Source organism: Scyliorhinus torazame, chromosome 1 (genome assembly GCF_047496885.1).
Source record: "Scyliorhinus torazame isolate Kashiwa2021f chromosome 1, sScyTor2.1, whole genome shotgun sequence".
NCBI classification, from domain to species: domain Eukaryota; kingdom Metazoa; phylum Chordata; class Chondrichthyes; order Carcharhiniformes; family Scyliorhinidae; genus Scyliorhinus; species Scyliorhinus torazame.
In genome coordinates, this window is record NC_092707.1 from 185,987,397 (window position 1) to 186,007,094 (window position 19,698).

At 45.3% G+C, this 19,698-nt stretch overlaps 1 protein-coding gene across 1 annotated transcript in view; it reads right to left on the reverse strand.

The window, feature by feature from the left end:
• Positions 1 to 19,698, reverse strand: part of csmd2 (CUB and Sushi multiple domains 2) — a 995,459-nt gene that overhangs the window by 564,768 nt on the left and 410,993 nt on the right. Inside the window, exons 18-20 of the mRNA XM_072502405.1 lie at positions 13,620 to 13,789; positions 8,585 to 8,741; positions 5,039 to 5,230 (exon numbers count right to left, since the gene is read on the reverse strand). Coding sequence (XP_072358506.1) covers positions 5,039 to 5,230; positions 8,585 to 8,741; positions 13,620 to 13,789 — 519 coding nt within the window. The remainder of the gene's footprint in view (positions 1 to 5,038; positions 5,231 to 8,584; positions 8,742 to 13,619; positions 13,790 to 19,698) is intronic.

Consider the following 19,698-nt stretch of genomic DNA (forward strand, 5'->3'; position numbering starts at 1 on the left):
ATGACAATGCGGTCCAGCTTCAGGAGCTCACCATCGACTACCGCCAGATCATATCTGATGTTGTAGAACTGCGGGTGTTGGCCCTTGAGCCACCCGTCTGTTAGGTGGCGCATGACACGCTGTAGCAGGGGGTCAGCCGCAGTCTCTCGGCAAATGTGGATGAGGTGTTCATCCGTGGCTGGTAGATTGGAGGCCACGAAGGCCACATGGGCGTCAACCTGGCAGACGAATCCTGCTGGGTCGCATGGCGTGTTGACTGCCCTGGACAGAGCATCGGCTATGATCAGGTCTTTGCCCGGGTATATACGAGCTGGAAGGCGTATCGCCGGAGTTTGAGCAGAATGCGCTGGAAGCGAGGCGTCATGTCGTTCTTTTTGTATTATATTGACCAGCGGGCGATGTCGGTATCAACGGTGAATTGGGGAAGGCCGTACACATAATCATGAAACTTGATGACACATTTCTATCTGCGCGTAGCGCTGTTCCGTGGGGGTCATGGCACGTGACGCATATGCAACGGGGGCCCATGATGAGGCCTCATCGCGTTGCAGGAGCACTGCCCCAATGCCAGATTGGCTGGCATCGATCAAAATTTTTGTCTCTTTCGCTGGATCAAAAAAGGCCAATACCGGGGCCGTGGTAAGTTTGGTTTTAAGTTCTCTCCATTCGCGCTCGTGGGCAGGAAACCACTGGAAGTCTGTCGTCTTCCTGACCAGGTTCCTGAGAGCTGTGGTATGAGAGGCGAGGTTAGGGATGAACTTCCCTAGGAAGTTGACCATGCCCAGAAATCGGAGGACCGCCTTCTTGTCCTCTGGCTTCTGCATGGCAGTGATGGCTGCCACCTTGTCCGCATCCGGCTGCACATCCAACTGGGAGATGTGATCCCCTAGGAACTTGAGTTCCGTCTGGCTGAAGGAGCATTTGGCTCTGTTGAGGCATAGGCCCCGCTCCCGTATGCGTTTGAACATGCGCTGGAGGCGACTGATATGCTCCTGCGGGGTGGTGGACCAAATGATTACGTCGTCGACACAGACGGGAACACCCTCAATGCCTTCCATCATCTGTTCCATGATCCTGTGGAACACTTCTGACACCGATATGATCGCATCCTGTTGTAACAATATCTGCCAAAAGGGGTGTTAAAGGTACACAGTTTCCTGCTGGATCGGTCTAGTTGAATTTGCCAGAATCCTTTTGAGGCGTCAAGTTTGGTGAAGAGCTTGGCGCGAGCCATCTCGCATGTGATCTCTTCGCGCTTGGGGATTGGGTAATGCTCCCTCATTATGTTGCGATTCAGATCCTTTGGTTCAATGCAGATTCTGAGCTCGCCGGAAGCCTTTTTTACGCGCACCATGGAACTGACCCAGTCGGTTGGTTCCGTAACTCTGGAGATCACTCCTTGGTCTTGGAGGTCCTGCAGCTGCTGCTTGAGGCGGTCCTTGAGGGGTGCTGGGTCTCTGCGAGGTGCATGCACCACAGGCGTGGCGTTCTGTTTGAGTAGGATCTAGTAAGTATATGGGAGCGTGCCCATGCCTTCGAAGACGTCGCGGTGCTGATCGATGATGGCGTTGAGTTGCGCCCTGAAGTCAGCATCCTGGAAGGCAGACGTGTCATCAGGAGAGAGAGAGTGAACTCTTTGAACGAGGTTTAGCAGCTTGCACGCCTGTGCGCCAAGCAGAGTGTCCTTCGAGGAGCCCACGATCTCGAAAGGAAGGATGGCTTTTCGTGATTTGTGCGTCACTTCGAGTTGGCATGAGCCGGTAGCAGAAATTAGGCTGCCATTGTAGTCCAATAGCTGGCAGGCTGATGGAAGAATGGTTGGTTTGACACAAAGGCTTTGGAAAGCAGACCACGCCATGAGATTGGCGGAGGCACCAGTGTCCAGGCGGAATCATATTTGGGACCGGTTGACCATCAGGGTGGCACACCACTCATCGTCTGGATCGATGCTGTATACCGACAGCGGCTGGTCTCTTTGCTTTGGGGACAGCCTGTTTTTCGTTACGACACCCACTCGAAAAGGCGCCGTCGGGTCCTCGGTGTCACTGCTGTGTGGGAGGTAGGAATCGGACTCGGTGACCGTGGGTTGAATTGCCCGAACATTTCTGCGAGGCTGGCTGAAACGATATAAATTGGAAGGCTAAGCTGCTCGACAGCAGGCAGCATAGTGGCCAAGTCTTCCACATCGTAGGCATTGTCGAGAATTTGCAGGGCATTGCCGCTTTAAATGGGCAGAGCCACAGTTGCCGCACGTCGTGATGTCAGCATGTTCGCTGCGCCACCGCGCATGCGTGGTGCGGTCATGCATGGTGCGCGCCTACGCATTACGTTCCTCCACATCGCCGTCCCCTCGTTTGGAGCGTACAAGCGCAGGAGTCTGCGAAAAGCACGCGAAATGGCCGCCCTCATCCAGGCTGAGACCCTGGAGATGCTCAATCACTTGGACCCGTTCCGCCTCGTGGGGAGCTTAACGCGCCATTTCAGCCGCTTGTATATGAGAGTACCGACTGGTGGCATTTTCATGTCGGACACTGGTCTTGATGGCGGTCCCTAGGGTGAGTTGCTTTACTTTGAGGAGCTGCTGATGTAGGGGGTCCGACTGAACACTGAAAACGATCTGGTCGCGTATCATGGAGTCGGAGGTGGGCCCGTAGCTGCAAGATTTTGCAAGGATGCGGAGGTGCATTAGAAAGGATTGGAAAGGTTCCTCCTTGCCCTGCAAACGCTGTTGGAACACGTAGCTTTCAAAACTTTCATTCACCTCTACGCTGCAGTGAGGGTCAAATTTGAGGAGAACCGTCTTGCACTTCGTCTTGTCTTCGTCATCTGCAAAGGTGAGAGAGTTGAAAATGTGGATGGCATGGTCCCCGGCCGTGGAGAGGAGAAGAGCAATCTTTCTGGTGTCTGAGGCGCCCTGTCCGTGGCTTCGAGGAAGAGCTGGAAGCGCTGTTTGAAAATCTTCCAGTTGGCCACGAGGCGGGCTGATGTTATCCATGTTGCAGGAAGACAGAATGCTGGCGGAAGGCAGATCACTTACAGGTAGGTCTAAGAAGTGCTAGTCTGCAACCACTCCTGGTATCATGATGTGTTGGGTGTTCTGGATCACATACAGGTCACCAACACTTGAAGTAGTGCAACACTATTTTATTAAAAGGTTAACTATTTAAGCATACTTGAACTGTGGGTAAATACAATACTAGCTTTAACTAAATACCTTTGCCTTGTCCTACCAGTTGATGCACTCAGCACATGGCGAATGTCTGTGTTGCAGGCGGTGAGCTCTGTGCTCCTAGCTAGCTGCTACTCGAATGAGCGGGTACTCTGATGCCCCCTGGCTTTATAGTGCGTGTGCTCTCACTGGTGATTGGCTGCGGTGTTGTGTATGTTGATTGGTCCCACTGTGTGTCCATCAGTGTGTGTCTGCACCATGATGTACTGGTGTATATTATGACACTGGGACCCTGGCGTTCTGAAGCCATAGTGCTAACCACTATGCGACCGTGCTGCACGTGTCATGTCCAAAGCAAAGCTTTATTTAATTCTAAAAGTGTCAAAGACAGTGTCAGAAGAATTGAGCCCAGATTAGCCATGACATGAAGTCAGGCCGGGGTTTGCAAATGTGCATTTGTGGAGGTAGGTGGCAATTTAGATCATCAACTGTCTCCACTGAAGTGGGATTTTAGAAGGCAAGGAGTTTGAAATCCAGATTTTACAGATTACGCAAGGTGACAGGAGGTCTAAACTTAGTGGATTCATTTGGATAGCCAGGGTATCCCTTTGAATACTGTCCCAGGACATCTTTGGGATTATTAAGAGTGAACATGATTGTAAAAAAAAAACTGCATAAAGCCATTGGAATGGTCAAGCTGTTAAAGAACTGCCAAAAATGTAAAAACTGTTAAGGAATTGTGAAAGCTATCAAAATTATCAAGGAAGCACTGTCAAAGCTGTCTAGGAACTGTTGTAGCTGTCAAATACCTGTCAAAAAATGCTAGATGAGTTGATGTGGAGGGTGTGTGTAAATCATGGAGGCTGGGGGGCATGGGTTTGCATCGGGGTTTGGATGGCCATGGGGTGGGTGGGGGGGTGGAGGTGGTGAGAAATGAAATAGCATAGGTTGACATGACAATGGCACAGCAAGTATTGGGGCATGGAGAGGTGGGGCGAGAGGGCCTGTTTCTTTTTTCTTTTATTGGTCGGAATTTTCTGTTTTGGAAACTACGTTCTTCCGCCAGAGATGAATCGCAACTGATTTGTGCTGGCGCTGGTAGTGCAAATCCGGAGCGATGCACAATCCCTTACCATGCAAACTTATGCATGGATTTTTTTTTTCATCGTTGCCCCTGTCTGGACTGGTCTCTCGCTCCCAGGGAGATGTCTATTTTATGGAGGCTTCCAGGAAGAGGTCTCCCTTACGAGGCATCTCTGTACCTGGGGGTCTATGTAATGGAGGGTCTCTGGTGGGCTCTGTAATAGTGGGTCTCTGGTGCGGGTCTCTCTCATGGGGGAGTCTCTTGTGGGGGTCTCTGTAATGGGAGTCTCCAGGGGGGGGGGGTCTTGAGGGGATGGGATTAGCAGAATTTGCATTGTGGGGGAGGGTGGCCCTCCATTGGACTTTGGGGGCAACTCCCTTAAAGAGTTATCCCCTTGGCTCACTGTGATGTCCTTCGCCTTTGATTCACACTTGTGAGAATCTGTACCAATTCTCACCCACGTAAATCCCAGCCCGGAGGACTGGAAATCACGCGGGCTTGGAGAATATGGGGCGGGATTCCCTAATCCTGCGGCAGAGTGTCCACGTCGTTGTAAACGCCGTCGCTTTTTACGACGGCATGAACGGGCCTTGGTCAATGATGCAGATAGAAAATGTGGCAGTACTTTGGAAGTTACAGAATTTGTCTATTTTCATTAAAAGGCTTTTCCAGTCATCAACAAACAAACTAAGGGAAGAGAAAGGGGAAAAAAGAGGAAAATAGTTTTTCAGATGTAAAATATCACCCACTTTCAGAGAAAGGACTGTTGAAATCTGATTTCTTACCTACACAGGAAGGCAGCATATTGTCCCATGCCCTGCGATCTCCAGTTAAGCACGTTAGCATAGAATGCCCACGCAAAGTGTATCCAGGATTACAATCAAAGACGACTGTTGTCCCAGCAAAATGTCCTTCATCCTGTATCTTATAGCCAAATTGTGGCGTCCCTGGATCTTCGCACTTAATTAATTCAAAACCTGCCAATAAAAATTAGAAATTACTGGAGTTGAAAATGCAACTTTTGTGGGAAATACCCAATTGTTCAGCTTTGGTTTGGTTAAAAATAAAATGAGATGAGTACAATGTTCTCCTGGCAGGGCTAACTACCATGACATTAGCTATCCATGTTTATCGAGGAATAAGCTACAGTTAATAACCAAAAAGATAACACTGTCAGCATACATTATAATTCCAATTTTACAAAGTATCCCTGTGTTCTCAGCAATGACTCAGCTGAGTCCATGGGTTGCTGGCTCAATTGGAATTTGTTCACCTGGAACTACAAGAAACGTGGATTAAATATCACTGGTCGCTACGAACTGCTGCAATAACTATAAATATCTGGTTTCTCGCATAAGATAAACTCTTAACCTAAACATTTGAAACCTGTTCAAAGTCCGGGGCCGAGGTGGAGATTGTTGACAGCTTCTAATTCCTAATCTAATTCTAATTCTAATGCACATCACCAAAAATCTGTCCTGGTCCACCCAAGTCGACACTCTGACCAAGAAACACAACAACGCCTAAACTTCCTCAGGAAACTAAGGAAATTCGGCATGTCCACATTGACTCTTACCGACTTTTACAGGTGCACCATAGAAAGCATCCTATCTGGCTGCACCACAGCCTGGTAATGCAACTGCTCGACCCAGGACCGCAAGAAACTTCAGAAAGTCATGAACACGGCCCAGTCCATCACACAAACCTGCCTCCCATCCATTGACTCGATCTACACCTCCCACTGCCGAGGGAAAGGGGCTGCATAATCAAAGACCCGTCCCACCCGGCTTACTCACTCTTCCAACTTCTCCCATCGGGCAGGAGATAAAAAAGTCTGAGAACATGCATGAACAGACTCAAAAACAGCTCCTTCCCCACTGTTACCAGACTCTTAAATGACCCTCTTATGGACTGATGGACTTATGGACTGACCTGATCTCTTTCACATCTTCACCCGATGCCTGTGTCTATGTATTTACATTGGGTATTTTATGTAACCAAAGAGAAAATGCTGGAAAATCTCAGCAGGTCTGGCAGCATCTGTAAGGAGAGAAAAGAGCTAAAGTTTCGAGTCCAGATGACCTTTTGGCAAAGCTCATCCGGACTCAAATGTCATCTGGACTTGAAACGTTAGCTCTTTTCTCTGCTACAGATGCTGCCAGACTTGCTGAGATTTTCCAACATTTTCTCTTTGGTTTCAGATTCCAGTATCTGCAGTAATTTGCTTTTATCCAGTGTATTTTATGTTTGTCCTCTTATGTATTTTCTTTTCATGTGCAGAATGACCTGGTTGAGCTGCACGCAGAACAATACTTTTCACTGTAACTTGGTACACGTGACAATAAACCAATCCAATCCAATCAGGAACAAATTTAAAATAATAAATGCAGAGTTTACAATGACACTCCCTATCATTCCAATTCAATTGGCATATCCGAGTTGATAGCTATGGAAACAAACATGTGAAATGCAGGATCAGTTGGCTGCATGAGCCAGAGCTAGAAATAATGAGCGGGATCCTCCGTTCTCCCAGCCCCTTGTTTCTTGGTGGAGTGCCATTCACTGGCGGATGGATTCTCTATTCCTGTCAATGGGATTTCCCATTGAAGCCACCACATGCCACCGGGAAACCCATGGGCGGAGGTGCCAGAAAAGAGAATCCCAACGGACAGAGAATTCCGGCCATTATTTCATCCATGATTTTTTTTTTCATTTAGAGTACCCAATTCATTGTTTCCAATTAACAAAGAACAAAGAAAAGTACATCACACGAACAGGGCCTTCGGCACGCCAAGCCTGTGCCGACTATGCTGCCCGTCTAAACTAAAATCTTCTGCACTTCCGGGGTCCGTATCCCTCTATTCCCATCCTATTCATGTATTTGTCAAGTTGCCCCTTAAATGTCACGATCGTTAAAAGCACCAAAGGACACTGATCAACTTTGAAGTTTCCCTATTTTCAATTTAATTTTCATTATTTCAGTGCTACCAATGCAACAACCTTCGGAATAAAGGGGCAATTTAGCCTGGACAATCCATCTACCCTGCACATCTTTGGGTTGTGGGGGCAAAAACTACGCAAACACGGGGAGAATGTGCAAACTCCACAGGGACAGTGACCCAGAGCCGGGATCGAACCTGGGACCTCAGTGCCGTGAGGCAGCAGTGCTAACCACTGCACCACTGTGCCGCCCTTTCATCCACGATTTTTGTGCTCCTCAACTTGTGGGCTTGTCACTGCTCGGGATGCATTGCATTCTTTTAAACTACTTTGATCTCTGGTGTTATCATTGACGCTTTCCCATTCAGAATACAAAGGTTTCCCTGCTTTATCATAACAGTGATCCCTGAGACTGCACTCGGAACTAGAAATGCACTTCCGACCAACACGTCCATCTGGACACAACCTTGTTTCCTGTTGTTCCTCTTATACCACAGGCCCCAAGTACCACCTCCACCCTATAACGCAAGTACATTAGCACCAAAGGACACTGATCAACTTTTAAGCTTCCCTATTTTCAATTTATTTTTCATTATTTCAGTGCTACCAATGCAACAACCTTCTGAATTAAGGATTGCAGGAGGGCATTCCAGTTGAGTTCATGTCACCTTACAATTAAAAACTCAGCCTCCAATTGCTCCTTTGCTGACATTTGGGAAGAAAATTTTTAAATCATAAGTGGGAGGGTCCAGTTTTCCCCCCCCTGTGGAATAGCGCATCAGTGCACCCACAAGGCTTGAAACCCTCCCACAGATTATGTTCAATGTTTTCACCTTTTCCCTTACAAATCATGGGCAACCAATTCACCTTGGGCATTAGCACAAACTGGGGGGTGGTGCATCAGCTGTCCATTCCCGGCACGATCTGATAATCAGTCTTATCAAATGCTGTTGAATATCTAATGGGCTGAATCATTGCCCCCTGTGTTGCTTCACCCCATGTGATGGATTTCTATCCCTCGGTCTCGCGTTTCACCAGAGTATTCACACTAGAAAAAGGGTGAAGCATATTGCTGGGACATAACAGAAGGAGTTGACACTTTGCAATGCACCTGTGCTGCCTGAACAACACCGAATTCCAAATATGAAAAGCTCATTTTCCCAGTATTGACGTCCTATAGCTTGATAATCAGAAGAAAAGAAAAGGAAAGTCCACAGAGTTAAGAGTTGCAGGTTCATCGCATTGCATCAGGGGATCAATAACATTCAGAGGGATTCAGTGTCCGCAAGAATCTCATCATCACAATGAAGCAAATATTATCTTCATAGTCACTAGAACCTACGGGGCCTAATGTAACACAGTTCTTTGACGATCTATAATCTGACACTTACTTGAAAAAAGGAGCTCAAATCCCTTGCTTGTATTTTCTGCATTTGTGATGAATTCAAGCCACAGGCTGTTTGATGTACTGTTCAGAATGATATCAAGCATCTCTGATCCACTGAAAGTGCCGAGCAAACGTGAGGAGCTGTCCTTACCATCGAAAATCTGGAAGTCCATGAAAAGGAATATTATTAAGGAGTATGCCTGAAGATGCAATTCATCTATGTCCCAGGTTGTACACCGAGGAAATCAAATTTATAGTTTCATTGCATAAAATGCACAGAACAAATCTTTCTCTCTCAATGCTACCCTCTTTCTCTACTAAGAGTGCAACAATCAGAGGATGATTGCCCAAACTGGATTGAAGCTTTGCAATCCGTATTGTTTATTGTGGCTCAGGTGACATCCACTGCAGCTCAGAGCTGACACAACAGCCAATGTTGACAATTCGTGACAAGGCGATTTCCAAAGAAAGTTTTTCCAACTGTTGGATCTGCCAGATACTTCACTGGCAGAATACCATTACTCTTGCAAATTAAACTGCAACCAACATGGGATAGTTTATTAAAAACTTGTGGCTTATACATCCGCTCCTGCCGGCTGGATCTTTCAGACCCATCGTTAGTGATCTCCCATCGGACGGGAAACCGCATTGACAGTGGCGGGAATGGACGATCCCGCCGCTGACTAACAGTGGGCTGCTCCCACTAGCGCAATATACCCCGCAGAGGGGTGTGGAAAATCCTGCCCTTGATTTTGTTACCTCTTTGGCCAAACATTTAATTTTATGACCAAATACCTTTGTGAGTGGTTCAGTGACAGACTTTAATGCTCCTATGAAGCAAAATTATACTTAGTAAGAGATTGGTGTTATCTGACTTAGAAATGGTCAATATGGGTGTGTGTTCTTAGTCTTGACTAGTCCAACGCATTACTGGCTCATGGTCGCCAACATTCTAACCTCCATAAGTTTAAGGTAATCTAAAACTATCCTGCACATATCTTACCTCCCAACAAATTCCAGTTCCCTTTTCATCCCCGTGCCACTGACTTATATTTGCTTTTGGTCAAGTGACTCTTGTTTCCAAATCACTCCATGGCTTCTCCCCTCCCTATCTCTGTAATCACATCTACTCCACAGCCCTCCTCTAATTCTGGCTTCTTATACATCCCAGATTTTGATTGCTCATCCTTTGGTGGCCACACATTCAGCTGCCTAGGCCCTAAGCTCTGAAATTCCCCACCTTTCTACCTTTCTTTCCTCCTGTAAGACATTCCTTAAGACTTCCCTCTTTGGGCAAGCATTTAGTTTTTGACCTAATACCTTCTTGTGTGGTACAGTGTCAAGACTTTGTTTTATAATGCTCCTGTGTGCACCTTAAGAGTAATTCATTACATTATAGATGAAAAATAAATATGCTGTTGTCGTTTTGCTCAATGTGGAAGTGTATTCACATCTCCAGCTGTAACATCTTTTAACTTTGTGTTCTTTATGTTGCTTATTTCTGGATGGTTGGTGTAGTGTTCACGAGAACCATAAAATAGCTTTAACTTAAACAAAGCTGTAAATTTATTAACACTACTAATTTGGATTCGATACGTACTCCTAAAGAATACACAGTTGATTATTAACATTTAAACTATATTCATGTACAGCTAATCTCAATCCTGATATAAACTATGATCTGCTTTCACTCACACTATTCGTACTTCTGACTCTCTCTAGCTAACTCCTGTAGACACACTCCCACAAGCCTTATCATCACTGCCTTACATACTTGTAACTGTAGCTCCTTCTAGTGGCTACTCAAGACACTTCATTAACCCTAGCTGTTCTTACAGTTATGATAATACCACAGAAAGAAAGACGGTTTCATTTTGGATGATCGTTTTTGTGGTGATCAACATGGAGGATCTCAATTTGGGGAGTTGAATATTTATTGTTTTTTTTACACTTAAAGGTACCATTAGGCATACACAAGTGGAGAACAAAAAGGATTAGAGGCAAAGGAAAGTTCTCTACACAATATGCTTTCAGCTCAACGTTTACAGAACAAACCCTGTGGCAGCATTATCACATTTCTACTTCGCAGATTTGCCAGATATCTTCGTGGCAACTGCTACCAAATTGTGGGCATATTTTCACTTTTAAGTATCAAAAAGATTTTGCTGGGGACTCTCACAGGGAGCGAACTCCAATCAGTTTGTTTTGCAACTTCACACACGTTTTTTCTCTTTGGAGAACAGTGGGGATATGCTGCAAGGATTAGCAGGCTGATTATCAACTTGTTTGAACCACGTCATGAACACTCCTTCCACGGCCAATAGGTCCTGGAGTGTGACATTGATCCAAAGTTTTTGATTCATAGGCAGGGACATTACCTACTGAGCCACCAGACCACCTAACCCATCAATCGATCTAGCCTGGAATGATACTAGAGTTGAAAACTTCCATGTGATTGTCATTTCGCACCTCGGGTATTATATAATTAAAATGGAGAAGTTCTCTGGTCACTTCTGAGGTACCGCTTTAGGTGTTGATGGACAATTCTATCCGTATGTTTCTGACCATTGCTCTGATTCAGAGGCAGCAGGAATGATTGGCTCACCATCTCATTTGTTCACATGCTTAACCCAGACTCCAATTGGATTGAGGATACTCTATGCTGTTGTGATCATATTAAAAGATATTAGAACAAATCAGATTAAGGGAAAAGTAGTTTTGTTTTAACTTTTCCACCAAATATGATTTTGCACTTCTTTGAATCTCATGGCTATTACACTATTTATTATATGTAAAGAAATCCCCTTCAACTGACATGATGTTGGGCTGGATTCGCCAGTCCCCCAGCCATGTGTTTCTCAGTGGCGAGCCATTTGCTGACAGTGGGATTCTATCTTCTGACCACTTGTCAATTGAATTTCCCATTGAAATCACCCCATGCTGCCGGGAAACCTGCAGGCGGGGGTGCTCTGCCATCAGGAAAAGTGGATTACAATGGTCAGAGAATTTTGGCCGCTGTCTTTTTCAACAATAGCATTGTACGTAGGAAACCTCTGCCAGGGACACGTTATGAAAAATCATTTTCAATACTGGCAGGAATTGTAATAAATAATGAAAACATTTCAGTTCCTGGTACTTTTAAGTTACAGCGCATGTTACGATCGAAAAGGTTTTTTCCCTTGATCGTAAAAAATGGAGATGTCCATTGACCGTTCGCTGTGCGGAAGCGGCAGGAAAATCCTGCCAATGCCAAAAATGTATTCAGTGTTTGTGATGTGAGGAGGCATTAGGAGAAGATTTTTGAGAAGCTTCAACAGAATGTAACACTGGACAAAATATGATTACATTATGCTTACATCAGACTTCATCACACAGATGTGTTGGGTTGCATTCTAGCTCCATTGTACACATAAATATAATACACATAAGGAGAATAATGAACATTTAGAAACCATTATGTTCAAGGAAAATAGATTAAGATAGTGAAAATGCATTGGAGTGCACTATAAATTATAACAAGGGTTATCCAGCAGCAAAATATCTTAAGCAGAGGGCAGGGAAGGGAAAGGGGAGGGGGCTCTCAAATTCAGAAGGGGGCTTCTGGTGCAGGTGCCACCCAATTTTCCTGCTCAAGATCTAAACCCCGTTCATTTTCAGGCTTTCCCCATACCAGTTAAATGGGAATTGGCCGCTTAAGGGTCTCAAATGGGGCAAGTGAAGGTGGCCTATCTGAGGCTTTGCCCACTCCAACGTAAAATCATTGTGAGGCCATGGCAGGCACGGATCCAAATACTAATACTGCCGAGTGCCAAATCAGATTGACTTTTGGATGAGGTGTTAAGCCATGGTCCCAACTCAGATAGAATGGCACTAATTATAGGTTAGCTGGGGAGTTCTCCCAATGCACTGGTCAATAGTACCTATTAACCAATGTAACTAAACAAGATATTTGCTTTTCTGGGAGATTGCTGTGTGAAAACTGTCTGCTGTATTTCCGAACTAACAACAGTGACCACATTTCATCAAGCACTTAATGGGCTGTAAAGTATTTGAGTACATTTTACGGTTCTGAAAGGCACTTTCTGAATCCAAATTCTTTCTTTTAAGATTGGCTTGGATGCAAGTTGTACTGTTGGCATGGCGTAAGAGGAATTTCATTTTGCACCTAGTCTTTGAGAAAATACTTCATGCTAACGATGGATGCAAAAGATCTCCATTACCAACCAGTAAAATACCTCACCTGAGGTATTCTGATAACTCACAGACCTCAGCTTGATTTAATACACTCACAGCTACACTGCTCTGCTACATTCTTGATTACACTCATTGTGTAAAAACCTACTATGGCGGATGCCACAGGTTATGCTCAGTGTGCCACCAGCATGTCAAATTTAAACTGCTCCTTCTGCTCATGGAAATGGCCACAGTTTCTCGGTGCTCGAGTAATAGCTGTGCCCCATCCACTCTCATGGCTTCAACAGAGCTTATTTCATATATCATCAGTGAGAATATTAGTTCGCTGTCCCAGATATCTCCCAAGTCACCTGTAGCTCCTCCATGTGAGTGCAAAGATGTGAATGATCTGTATCTTATTGTCCAGTTGTTTGTGTATAACCCATTGCCGGGATCCTTGCTCTTGCACAAGTCACTTCCCACCTCTGAGGGTTTTGTACATGCAGCTCCTCAACGTTGCTCCACGTTCAGCTCGCTAGTGCTTCTCTTCAGCTTGGAGTCTGATAAGATTTTATTGCTATGTTAACACTTTGAGCTCTTTATGCTTAAAAAGATCATTGACTTAGCCTGAAATAGAAATTTCCATAAGCTGACTTCACTTCATTGTGTTCTTTGAAAAGGACCCATTCTCCACTTAATTATATCAAATTACAAAGCAACAATCACTGAATTAACAGCTTGTAGAAACATCAGCTGTCACCATACATAAGCAAGACATTTAAAATGTAGCTCTGTGCAGATATTTAGAGAGTTTTCAGAAAATCTTTGCACTTCTAAACATGCCACTTTGAACAATGAATTCTTACCTTTAGAATATCTCCTTCCTGGAGCCTGAATGTCCTTGATTTCAATTGTATTCCTTTACCTGGTTGTGTTTGAATGGAATAGATGCATTCATGGTTGTTGCTGTAATTGGCTGGGTAATTGGGTGAAAGGAGAATTCCTTCATTTCCAGTCACAGAGGCCCCACATTCAGCTAAAATACAGAATCAAAAAAACGCATTTTGGAACTTAAATACCAAGAGGTCCAAGATTCACGATTTTTCTTTTTGATTTACAGAAATAGAAATGGGAAAAAAAATCAACAGGTATCAAAGATCGTGGTGTAAATGTTAACCTTTGGGGCTTCAAATAGTCCTTCCAAAAATAGAGGTTGACATGTATGTCGAGTATAAAATGTATATGGTCGGCGTTGGTGAGTTGGACCTATTTATGTTTGTCAGTTGCCTGTGTGGCCTGCTCTATGTGAACATGTTTAAACTCGCCCACATCTTCCTGGCAACACAATCACCTGCTTGATGCCATGTGCTGAGTTCTAAAGTGAATAAAGCCCTAAAATTGCATCCTTGAGCTGAAATATTGGGTCCAAATGTCTCTCCCGGTGGACTAACAAAATAGCATTTAAATAACAATATGAATGAGATAGCTATTCTGTAGTTACAGTAATCAGTTGTTTCTAATCCGTGTGAACCTTAAACCTGTAGGGAAATTTGTGTTCTCTGAAAGGCAATTAATTAAGAGACATCATTTTGAGAATCTGTGAAAAGAGACACAAGTTAGTCAGGCAGCAAACAAGCAATATATGACTGCAATGCTGACCCAATATCATTCTAGTCCTGTTCTGAGTTTGTGGACTGAGAACCTTGCGGTGCTTCAAGATGAAAGTCATGATTGAAAGTCAGACATGAAAAATAAGAGAAAACCAGCTAGAAAAAACAAAGAATATGATTGTGTCAAGCCAGAGGAGTATAAGGACTATTTTGGCTAGCGAATATCTGAAAGTAGGTGCGAGTCGAGAATCATTATTGATTTCAGTCTTGACTGTGCATTTCCAGAATTTTCTGTTTGTATACTGAATGTTATTTTTGTTATTCAGAAATGATTATTCTCTTGACAAAGCTTTAAAATGATTGACCTACTTCTCACCCATGAGTAAGGAAGGAGATACCTAGGCATGTTCAGAATAATGTTGCCACTAAACACAAATGGCTTGATTTCCACTCTTACGATGTTCAAACTGGTTCACTATGTACCTTCAGTAATGGAGCTATTTATTCTATCCCATGACCTGCAACATCAGTGACTGCAGGGTAGTTATTTGACATAGGTGAAAAATGAAGAGAAGTACTTAACATGTGTCAAACAACAGTTGGCAATCTTCAACTGTGTGCAATTTGGCTACATTCTGTGGTTTGTGATTCGTCTTGTGTTCCAGCATTCTAGCTGTGTTGAGTTTGTGGATTGATTGCCCATGTTTATTCTGGACCAGCAGAGCAACGGAAAGCAATCGGCTCTTTTACTGATGGGGGAACTGGTTGATGGCATTGGGAGCAGGCTGTCTCGAAGATGGAGGAGATGATAATTGAGAGAGGGGAAAGGCGATCTGAATGTCAAGGGGAATGCCACTTGACAGGAAGACAGACTGTGGTAGAGATGGAGAAGAATACATTTGACAACAGATCAGGTTGCCATGGAACGAGAGGAGAAAATCTGACATTGGACCATTTTGTCTCTGTGATGAAGGAGATGAAATGTGATAATGGAAAAGACGGTTTCGGAAGTGGAGAAGCAGATCTATCTCCACATAACAAGTTGTCTTCTGCAGACGTAGATTACATTTAACAGTGACACAGGCTGCACTGATGATAATGGAGATAGCAGAATTGACTATGTTGGCGATGGTAAAGGCAGGAATTGCTTATGTAAACTCAGAAATTGCATTAGAACTGAGACATACTTCCTACATTATATCTTCCCATTTCTTATAGGCATATTGTCAAGGGTCGAATGTAATATTTTCTTTGGCCAGTTCCATCCCATTGCTAAAATATTTACTAGCACCCTTTCACTCATGTGTTTCCTGTTTAACTATTCTATTACCTTCTCGTGAAGGTCACTGAAATCCCGTCTTATTTAAAAGACCGAGGTTCACACTGGTTTGGAAGCTCTTGATGAAGTCAACTGACTTAGAATGAGTCACCCTTGTATCTTTCAAGATTTATCCCAAGGAATTTTAAAGTTGCAGTCATATCTGATATATAGGAGAAGGGACAGAAATCATAATTCTTTGGCTCAATGAGTTGTTGAAGTAGTACTGATTAATCACATTATTTTGCTCTCCTGTTTATATTGCCATAAGAAAAGCAATGCACATCTGCTGCATTCACTTCAACATTGTTGCTAATTCAACTTTCCAATAGGCTTTCTCTTTATCAATAAATCCCAATCACCAACAAAATGTCTGGGATTTTCTGGCTTCCCCACCCGGGTTTTCCGGTGGCGGAAGCAGCTCAGCATTGACCACTGGCACCGCCGACGAATGGCAACCTGCCTCCGCCACCGGAATACCCGCCGTAGGAGAGAGTGTAAAATCCTGGCCAATGGCTGAGATCGTCCCACTGTTCACTCTGGCAGGATCTTCCCGGCACACACCGGGCTTTCCATTGACAGTGGTGGGACCAGAAGATCCTACCCTCGGCCAACGCTGGGCCGCCGCCTGCAACTAAAAAACATGCCAAAGGGAGGCCAGAGAATCTCGTCCAAACTCTTTCTACATGGACACCCCAAAAGAGGAATTAATGGCAAAATCCTGAATCATTAAAATAGGATCTATTTTCCTGCACTGTTTCTGTGGTGTGGCGGTGGGGGGGGGGGCTTGTGTGATTGTATCAGATTAAATATGGGTCAAGGGTTAAATGAGAAAAACTGTGTGTAAGTCGGCTAGCCAGCTCTAACTCAGCAACATATGGATTCTGTTGAGATGGGACAAGGGGAGGTTAGCCAAACTTCTCTGAGGAGGCAGATTGACATTTTGAATATGTTAATGAGGCTAAAAGCATACTTGCTATATTAGTTTAAACCTAGCAGTGCCTAATCTTGGCGAGGCGGCAAACGTTTTCACCACACTGTCTGTGGATCAGGAGAAGCAGGAATGCTCTGTCTTGACTCCAAAGCTTCCTCCACCATCTGAAATCCTGCCCACATCTCAAACAATTCCTCCACAGGATTAGTGGTGCCTCGTCTGGGGTCCGGGATCGGAGGTCCCAGGGGGACGTCCCACGGCTTATCAACCTCCCACCTCCCCATTGTCTGAGCCTGGGAGAGTAAAGATGTTCACATCACCTGAATGTTAAGGGGCATAAACAATTGCTGGATAGACCTCAGATTAGTATGCTCCACCATGGGCATACATCTGGTAGCCAAACACCAAACTACCTCAAGGAAATCCAGGAAAAGGCCAATTAAATCCAATGCTTTTTAGAACTGCATGACATACACAGCTTCTTCCAGGCCACCAAAGACAGAAGGCCATATTCTAATAATCATAATTATTACAATCATTATTATAATAATCTTTATTATTGTCACGAGTAGGCTTACATTAACACTGCTATAAAATTACTGTGAAAAGCCCCTACTCGCCACATTCCGGTGCCTGTTCGGGTATACCGAGGAAGAATTCAGAATGTCCAATGCACCTAACATCATGGCTGGGATTCTCCGACCCTGCGCTGGGTCGAGAATCGTCGGGGGGGGGGGGGGCGCGACAATCTCGCCACGCCACCCCGACGCCGGCTCGCCGATTCTCCAGCGCTGATTTTCAGATGCCCGCAGGATCGCTGCCATGCCGGTCGGGGGTTGTTGAAAGCGCCCCCCTGCCGATTATCCGGGCCTCGACGGGCCGAGTTCGGCCGAGTCCTGCCAGCGTGGGTTACGTATGGTCCCATCCAGCAGGACCTCGGAGTTCTGTCTGCAGGGGCTGTCCTGGGGGGGCGGGAGGATCCGACCCCGGGGGGGGGGGGGGGGCTCCACGGCGGCCTGGCCCGCGAATGGGGCCTAGCAATCGGCGGACGGGCTAGTTCCATGGGGGCCTATGTTTCTCCCTGCTGGGCCCCTGTAGGGCTCCGCCATATTGCCCAGGGGCCGGTGCGGAGACGGGAACCAACGCACATGTGCGAACGCGCACCGGAGATGGCGCGCCAACTTACAGGTGCCGGAGCTGCGGAGACTACTCTGGCGCCATGCTAGCCCCCTAGGAAGAGGTTGGTAGCTGCCAGGTGAGGCCAGTTGACGCCGGAGTGGTTCGCGCCACTTTTCACGCCGGCGTCAGAACTTGGCCGCAGGATTGGAATATCCCACCCCATGTCTTTCGGGACTTGTGGGAGGAAGCCGGATCACCCGGAAGAAACCCACGCAGACATGAGGAGATTGTACAGGCTCCGCACAGTGACCCAAGCCAGGAATTGAACCCGGGACCCTGGCGCTGTGAAGCAACAGTGCTAACCACTGTGCTACCGTGCCGCCTCATCCTGTTTGGGATGGGGGCAGGATTTCTGATGGTGGAGGAAGCTTTGTAGTTGAGACAGATCATTCCTGCTTCTCCTGATCCACAGAAAGTGTGGTTAAAATGTTTGCCTCCTCGCCAAGGTTAGCCACTGTCAAGTTTACCAAGAGCATATTTAAACAAATATAGCAGGTTGAACTTGCTTCTAACATCATTAACATACTCAAAATGTCAATCTGCCTCCTCCGAGCAGGTTGGCTAACCTCCCCTTGTCCCATCTCAGCAGAGTCCATATGTTGCCGAGTTGGAGTTGGCTGCCGACATACACACAGCTTTACCCTTTTAACCCTTGACCCCATATTTAATCTGATACAATCACACATGCCCCCCACACAAACAGTGCAAAAAAATAGATCCTATTTCATGCTTCAGGATTTTATCATTAATTCCTCTTTTGGGTGTTATCCATGTTGAAAGACTTTGTGCGAGACTCTCTGGCCTCCCCATGGCTCGTACTGCCTTTTGGAGACTTCCATTTATATTTAAAAAACACTGACTATGTCATCCTTTGACTCTGCAGCTTGTCTCCCCGGATTGACAGGCTGATGCCAGACAGCGCATGTTGAATATCTGGGCCATGGGAAGCTGCCAACACATTGGATGGGTGTGTTCATGCATTACTGTGACAAGCTAATGAACTGCATCTTGAGCACATAGTTAAGCAACTTAACAACCGTTTATCACAGTACCTGTTTTTTTTTCAATAAAGCTTTTGTGAATATATTTTACTTTAAAACACACCCCTTAATTGTGACTCTTCCCAAATCCTTTGTTAGAAAACTGAACAAAAATTAATCCTGCAGTGTGATGCAGCCCAACTCCTTATTGTGTTGACTCAAAAGAGAAAAATTGTACAATATATCACCTCACTCAATACCTTACACAGAGTTTGGGTGAAAATCGAGGAGAGGTGAAAAAACATTTGGAGCTGCTATAAGGATCCGAATTTAGTTTTGACCATTTCACCCTTCTTCGTAGAGGCAGGAAATGAAATGATTAAACTGCTCCAGTTCGCACTCTCATTCAGCATTGCAAGGATGTCGTCATTATCCCTTCATGGGATGATGGACATGAGCAAATTAAATTTGATGGGGCTGCTAGGGTAGCTTCATACATTGCATGTATGCTGATGGCTGAAGGGACCAATCCGTGGGAAGCAGGCTCAGTCACAAGTGCTGCATTGTGGGTTGTTGCTTTCAGTGTCGGCAGCTCTTGTCAAGCTGATATAACCACTGATTTTCCTGATGGTGCACACCAGTCCACAGGTGGTGTTGCCAAGGATCGCAGTTGAAATGGGCGACAACGGGTCATCTGAACTCAAAACGTGAGCTCTTTTCTCCCCCTACAGATGCCGCCAGACCTGCTGAGATTTTCCAGCATCCGCAGTAATTTGCTTTTCAACATATGACATGGTTCTTTGTCAGATGCATTTGTACCAATCATGCAGGATATAGACTTAACTGTATATGTGGTAAATATATCAATAAATTGTGTTTCAGTATGTGTATTACTATTAAACTGATGGCTTCCTTCAGTTGCAG